The sequence below is a fragment of the Lactuca virosa genome, chromosome 5, assembly GCF_052849685.1.
Source record: "Lactuca virosa cultivar CGN04683 chromosome 5, Lactuca_virosa_CGN04683_v6, whole genome shotgun sequence".
NCBI lineage: Eukaryota > Viridiplantae > Streptophyta > Magnoliopsida > Asterales > Asteraceae > Lactuca > Lactuca virosa.
The window spans coordinates 198,228,520-198,236,601 of record NC_136430.1 but is presented as its reverse complement, the minus strand read 5'-3'; the positions used below and the strand labels follow the sequence as shown (position 1 = coordinate 198,236,601).

General features: G+C 33.3%; 1 protein-coding gene across 2 annotated transcripts; it reads left to right on the top strand.

Annotated features, from left to right (window-relative positions):
* The first annotated feature begins 4,512 nt into the window (after positions 1 to 4,512).
* LOC145115599 (putative WRKY transcription factor 40) lies at positions 4,513 to 5,836 on the top strand. 2 transcript variants are annotated; one of them, XM_079051921.1, is made up of 4 exons: positions 4,513 to 4,659; positions 4,790 to 5,083; positions 5,165 to 5,281; positions 5,379 to 5,836. In XM_079051921.1, the coding sequence occupies exons 1-4, from the start codon at positions 4,564 to 4,566 to the stop codon at positions 5,625 to 5,627; spliced, it is 756 nt and encodes a 251-aa protein (XP_078908047.1). In that variant the 5' UTR covers positions 4,513 to 4,563; the 3' UTR covers positions 5,628 to 5,836. The 2 variants fall into 2 exon arrangements, with proteins under 2 accessions (XP_078908047.1, XP_078908048.1); XM_079051922.1 differs by having other exon boundaries at positions 4,515 to 4,659; positions 4,793 to 5,083.
* The last annotated feature ends 2,246 nt before the right edge of the window (positions 5,837 to 8,082 follow it).

Here is an 8,082-nt window from a genome sequence, read left to right as displayed (position 1 = left end):
TTAGATACATGATGTGCAATGGCTTGGTTATCCTCTAAACAACAATGAGGTGTGAGCATTTAACTCCATGCAAATTCTTTTTTGTATATAGTTGGGCCGAGAATAAGGGAGAAGAGAATAAAGGAGAGTTAGTTTGGGCCTTACATGCTTGACTTCGATACTATGAGGCCCAAAGGAATGGTTTTCAGCCCATTGGGCCCTTATGAGGGTTCACGGCCCAATAAGATAAAAGAAATGGAGTTTATGGCCCATTAGGGCTTATGAAACCAATTATGGCCCATCATGGCCCATTAGAAATAAAATGAATCATTCTAGGCCCAAAATGGCCCAAAAGACTAGATCTTAATGAAGGTGGGTCCAATTAGAGCCCAAATAGAGTTCCTTGGTCCAACATAACCAAATTGAAAGTTTACTGGCCCATTAGGCCCAGTAAGAAGATCATGGCTCATTTTGAGGTTGAATTGAAACATTAGGGTTACGACCCAATGTTGAATGTATAACATGCATTGAATTTGGTTCTTGGAATGGACATCATATATTGTCAAGCTTAAAGTTGCAGAATACAGCGAAAGTTGATTACATGTAAACAAAATTTCCTAGCCGAGAGTACTCGTTGTGACAGATATCTTGGGCCCCTCGATGATTTTGTTTTGACTTATGTGTCGGGCCCGGTCAGGACTAGTTAGTTGATGTGTTCAATTAAGTTCTATGTCAGACAAATCAGAAATCGGGAAACTAACTGCTGGACAATAAGTATGACTATGTTCCATGTATTTGTCTGCATGATATCTTGAGAACGGAGGACTACATGATCCCTTATCTATAGGACGTGCCAGAGTTCGTCAGCGGCTTTTGAGAGCTACAATTGCTAACCGGATTTTGAAGTCGTACTTGCATTTATTGTTATTAGACTTATCCAAGTGGGAGACTGTTGGATTAGGTGTCTAAGTCTATAACTATATTTGGTATGTACTTGAACCGATTGTAGCATGGTCCTTTTTGGTTGCCTTTACCATAGCAACTTGACTCGATGAATTATGGAGAAAGAGGTTAATTATGATTTATTAATATATTATGGGAATAATATATTAAAATAGAAATCATATTTTTTAATTAATATTGGTCAAGAATTAATTTAGAATTATTTTTGTGGTCAAAAGAGATTAATTAAATTAAAGGGGACTGATACTGTAATTACAAGATAGTTACAAAGCTGGGCTTAGGATCCCTAAAGAAGGGATGGACGAATTCTATGAGGAAGCCCACATAGAAATCGTCCATAGGGGCCTTCTGGAAGGATCATGTGGACTGCTTAAGGACTAAGCAACTGGATTAGGGTTTTGACTGAAACCCTAGCAGCTCAGCTATATAAGGAACCCTTGGGCATCCCAAAATCGGCCACTAGAAACCCTAGAAGGATCTCCAGCCGATTTCGTGCCTCCTCCTCTCTCTCATACTCTTCCAACTTGCTTTTTGGTGTTCGTGATGTATTAGAGGCATCGCATTTGAGGTGCTAAGTTCTCAAAGGTTGAAGATCAAGCTAGCTACAATTGAAAGGTAATCATCTAACTTAGTTTTAGTTATTAATTTTGATTTATGCATGCTAGATTAGGGTTGTAGCTTTGGATGATTATTGCATGTACAATTAGAGAAAAACCTAGATCCAAAGCTTTAGGGTTGCATGTGCACCATAGGAATGATGTAATGCTCAAAACCCATCAATTAGAACCTTATTTTGATTTGGTTTAGGATACTTATTGATTATCCATTTCCTTTGAACTATAGAATATAAATTTCCCTTGCTATAGATGATGGGTTAATAAGCCCTTGACATTGGATTTGGTTATTACCTTCTTTGGATAAAATTTTTGACTTATTAAACTCTTGATGTTGATTTATGTATATTATATCCTTGTTTTTTAATATGATTTTATATACCATTTACCCGTGGTTATTTAAGTCGTAGTACTCTACCTTTTGGTTTATTAATACTTATGGTAATTGTTGATTTTTATATTGGCGTTGGGGGTTGTTCGAGAGTATGATATTGATTCTTGATCGTAATCTTATTGAGCTCACGGTAGTCGATACCAATTCGCATCGACCCGTCTTTCTTTTTAACGAATAACACTGGTGCACCCTATGATGAAGAACTCGGACAAATAAAACCTTTCTTGAGTAATTCTTAAAGTTGAGACATTAATTCACACATATTTGTATGGGCAAAACGATAAGGATCTCGAGCAACCAGAGTTTCATCCGATACAAGATCAATTTGAAGTTCAACTTTCCTTTTGGGCGACAATCAAGGTAAATCATCGGGAAATACTTTAGGAAAATCCTGAACGAATTTGATTCCATCTTACATTATCTTTTCTTTTCTTCAGTCGAGAACATAAGCAATAAATGAATCACATCCTTTCATCACACATCAAGATTTGTTATGAGTAAATGACTATAATGTTTACAAATGATTTTTCCTCACGAATTTGTGCATTCGTGTTAGTAGATGGGAATTATTTAAGTTTGTCCAACCTAAAAATCCACGGTAAATGACTTTTGATGATGTTTAATGACTAATGACAAGTGATGGTACTTTAGACAATTCCTTACTTGAATGCAAGGCTATCTACATGGTATGTGGATCTTATGAGCAGACACATTATTCGAACTATGATTATAAAGTCTCATTTGCATATTGTTTGGCATATGTTCCTTCTTTGCTTGTATACTCTCCCATGAAGACTATGTAAGACACGTCTCACTTTATGACTTGTAAGGTTATTGACTTGAGAATAGATAGATGCATATTGTATTGTCTTATATTTTTTTTTATGACTATAATGATGATAAATTCAAATCTATTTATGACTAAATGTAGGATAATGACTTATAACTTTGAAATGGATTTTGGATTATTAACTAGTAATGACTAAAGATTTATGAGTTTTTAATAACTAAGATTATTCTGAATGTGTTTAAGTAAACACTTGCTTTTATCAAAATATTTGAAGAAAACGATTTCTTACTCGTTGGTAAAGGATTGTGTCAAATCTTTTTAGAAAATGATTTTTTAGTGATAAATATTAGTATTATTCACTAGACATTCTCAATGTCTTACCCAAATATTTTGACATGTATTCAGGATAGTAGTGAATAAAGACTTTAAAGGACTTACATTTTAGAAGATCCAGATTATTGTAATGGTTTATTTAAACTTCGTCATGATATTGTATTGATCCATCATCCTACTACTTAAAATTGAATTGTTAAACTTTTGAATGACTTTAAAGACTATAGGACCATAACTTTCTACAGATAATGATTTTAAATGATAAAATGATTCTAAATTAATTTAAACAGTTAAATCAAATGAAAGGTTTTTCAAAACTAAACCAAACAAAAATTGAATTTGAACCAAACCAAGTATTAAATTTGGTTTGTGGTTTGGTTTCAAACCAAAAAAAATTAGTTTATGGTATGATGATGTTCGAACCAGAGTGAAATGAATTATCGAATTTAACTAACTAATTAATTAATTAAATAATTAAATTATAATACAAATAAAAATTATATTAAAAATTTTGAAACATATGTTCACTAGTTCAATTCAACATTTACATTTTACAATTGACATTGCGATCCAAAAGTCCAAAAGCTCTATGTCTTGGTCTTTTTTCTTTCATTTAATTTGTTCAAGCAAGAGTGAGTCTATATTTGAAATTTTAAATATTTATATTTGAAATTTTGAATTTTATGTTTGGAATATTGGCACATTGGATTTTATTTTTAACCTTAAATTTTGGTTTTCTTGGTTTCTAACAACACCAAACCGAATTCTAATTCTGTTATCGGTTTGGTCTAGGCTGCTTTCCATTTGGTTTGGTTTGATTTTCGGTATGGATCCCAAAAAATTTCGAACCGAAGAGACCATAAACTGAACCGTTCTCACTTTACATATGGCTCTATACCATTTTAGTAATTATATATGGGTGGTATTGAAAGAGAAATATGTACAAAGGGCAAAGGTTGTTGCTATGGCCGTATATTGAAGAAGGAACAATGTGTACAAATATGTGAAGCAAAGCAAAACAAAACCTCAGCTATAGTTACTTAGGTTAAATACCACTAATTATGGGGAAAATAAAAAAGTAACCATGACCAATTGAATATTTGGAAATATAGATCAACTACATCCTAATTTGTCGACGATGATTTGTATTTTACCGATATATTTCGTGGCTAAATCCGTCGTTGGTACTCCACCGTCGTTGGTACTCTATTTTCTAAGTAATTCATGTATTATATATTGCTGCTAACAAAGAATTGGACCCAATAATTTTCACCAAAAACTAATGTATTGATACGTAATCCATTGATATACATGCATACACATTAATACGTATGCATTCTTACCAGCAACTACAATTCCAACAATAAATAACAAGGCGCCTTCTTTCCTGGAAGTTTCTGTATGCCCCCTCCCTCCCAAATGATGAGAAATAATTAAAAACAAAAAAAGACCTTGACTTCATAACAATCCTTCTTGGGTTCTTTAATTGGATGGACCAACATAGAACTAGATTAACAACAATGGATGAGACTTCTCTTGGCATAGATCTTAACGTCAGTCCCTTCTACAAAACGGATGATACCCCAGTAAGTATATCATAATTTCATTTAAATTAATCTTACATATATATATCTGGGCATATATATGCTTCATTATATGTATAGGTTACATGTGGTGTATATCTCGTCATATCTTCAATCTCTATGTACATAAAAGCAGATGAATGATGATCTAGTTGGGGGACTAAACCAGATGCGCTTAAAGAACAAGAAGCTAAGGGAGATGATAACAGTTGTTTTGGACAACAGCAATTCCCTCCAAAATCATGTTAACAAATTAATGCAAGAACACGATTTATTGGTCTCTAATACAAACAAAAGGAAGTTTGGTGAGTGTGACGATCGCAACACCACTGAGAGCAGGAAGAGTCTTCATCAAGAGTCGTTGAAAAGTACAAACGATGGCGTGACAAAATTTTATAGACGTACAGATCCATCTGATAAAAGCATGGTACAAAGCATGCCTTTTAAAGAGTATAACTTCTGTATAACTTATGGACTTTAATTTAGGTTTTGTTGACTTTACATGTAGATAATAAAAGATGGTTATCAGTGGAGAAAGTACGGACAGAAGGTTACCAGAGATAACCCTTGCCCTAGAGCTTACTACAAGTGCTCCTTTGCACCATCCTGCCCAGTCAAAAAGAAGGTCATTCTTCTCTTCCTACAAACACCAAAGTAGCAAATTGACCTAATAACTTCAAAATAAACTATATATAACCCAAATGTATTATGCTTTTTTTCAGGTACAAAGAAGCGTGGATGATGATGGTCTTTTAGTCGCCATCTATGATGGAGAGCACAACCACGAAAGCGCAGAGAGTGAACACAAGATTCAGGCTAGTTACGAAAGGTTGAACACTCCAAAGGAGGTGGGGAGATTTGATGCGATTTTTGTTGAACAGATGGCTAATTCCTTACGAAGAAACCCTGATTTCATTGAAGAGCTCGCTGTAGCCATTTCATCAAAGATTTTAGAACACGATGTGTTTTAAGCAAGCCAATATCCTTCGTACATCTATTCAAGAAAAATGTACGTATATACAACTGTGCTAATATATTTTAAAGGATATTCATGGATTTGTACGATGACTTTTTCATAGAGAATAGAAACCTAATAATATCATGTGGTAGTCTTGGTCGGCTTGCATGTAACTTAATGGCAAATAACATAAACACGACACAACATTTTACTTGGATATAATCCAAATGTCTTTTTTTTTTTTTTTTTTTTTTAAACAGCTCAGAAAATATCATTAAAAAAACGCCAACTCTAACATCCAGTTTTCTATAGGTAGGTTTCTACCGTATTTGCATATAACTTTAAACCACAATAAGTTACTGTTAATGACATATGAGACTAGAATACGAATGCATTTAACTTTGCAATTGAAGCGGATATCATTCCGGTTTTGCACCAAATGACCCACAAGAAGGCCCGAATCACCGCACCGTATTTAATGGCCTCTTATATTTAGACAATTTGGATTTGACTATTTAGATATTAAGATTTTATTATTATTTTTTAGCAAAATCAAATTATTATTTTAGATTTTAGATTGATAACATAAAAACCGAATATTCCAGAAAAACAAAAAACAATTATTTATATATTTATTTTTAATATATATCATTACTCATTTATTAATTTACTAAATTGTTTTTTATAAATAGATTCAAAAGTTTCACCTAATAAAAAAAACTTTTATTTTTTTTCTCAAAATTAAGGTTTTTTATATATAAAACATTAAATTATAATTTTCATTTGTTTATAGATATTAATTCACAACTAAATAATTTGTTTTATTATCTTGTTAGCTAATATTCAAATTATATATTTTTCAAATACTATGGCTTTTGAAAACATAATTATAAAAAACCATTCAAACCGAATGGTAATTGGTTGGGTTGTACTAGATCATATTTGAAATTAATTTTTACTATTCGAATTAATGTTTTGATAACCGAAATCAATTTAAATTCATTTGATTGGATCAAATCGAACTCATCCATTTGAACAAACACCCATAGCTTTGACTATAGGGAGCTTTTACGAACGATTGTTGGTTTTTGAAAAACCGAATTTTTATGTGTGGATTCGTTTTTACTAACGAGCCAAGTAACCAAATCCAAAGGGGTCAAAAACAAGGGAATCTGCAAAGCTAGCCACAACTAAACCCGTCTCTAAACTTGAATCGCTAACTCACATTGGAAAAACAAATGCGACATATCTTCCATACCTAATTGACAAATAGGGCAAAGAACCGAATCCAGTTCCATTCCTTTATCAACCAAAATAGTTCTAAGAGGAAGCCTGTGCAACAGAAAACGCCAAAGAAAAATATTAACATTAATAGGAACATACTTGCTCCATCTAGTAGCAACATTTCCCACTGGGAGTCTAACAGAATCGAGTTGTCTTCTTGCAGACTTAACCGAAAAAATACCACTAGAATCAAACTCCCAACACCATTTATCGGGAATAGAAGTCAACACTACCGACCTTAAAAACCCATAAGATTTTCGAATTGTAAGGCTCCACACCACCTCTAATAGGACGGCACCAAATGATTTGTGTAACTCAACAAACTGAAAATAAATCATATAAACCGAAATAAAATTATTTTTTAACAAAAATAAAAAAATGAACTTTATGGTTGACATTAACATATATCAATATAAATGTCTGTTTATGGAAGACTAAAATATTATGTATTTTGATATATTAATTAGTATTTCGATAGAAAGAAGCCTTAAAAAAATGGATAGTAGCCGAAACATAACTTCTTGAAAGTATAGGTATTTTTTAGAACAAAAAAGGGGTAAAATTGACATTTTCAAGTAATAATGTAAAACATCCCAAAAATCATGACCAAAAATTTCATTTTTAATTATTAAATAAAACCATAGTTATCCAAATCATCTCATTAAACATAAGTCATAGTATCTCAAAACATCATAATCGGTATATCAATATCAAATATCTGTCAAATATATTAGAGTAAACATCCCAGGTTGAATATCATGGTGTGTGCAATGCAGTCATCCCGAGCTCTTCCCTTTGCTACCGGAAGTACCTGAAACCAAAACTTAAAATAGTAAGCACGAAGCTTAGTGAGTCTCCCAAAACTACCACATACCAGACATATAACATGCAACTAGGAGATACGGGTCTCGCCCACACTCAAGGAGATACGGGCCTCGCTCACACTCGGATAACGGGCCCCGCCCTAAGACGTATGGGCCCCGCCCACGCTTAGTGAGATACGGGCCTCACCCACTCTCAGATATCTAGGAGATAAGGGCCCCGCCCACACTTAGCTAATAGTGAGATTCGGGCCCCGCCCACACTCATCTAACTAAGAAACACATACAAGTATCACACAGACAACAAGTATAACCAGATCTACCAATCCATTCCATATCCATACTCAAATAATGCTAAGATAC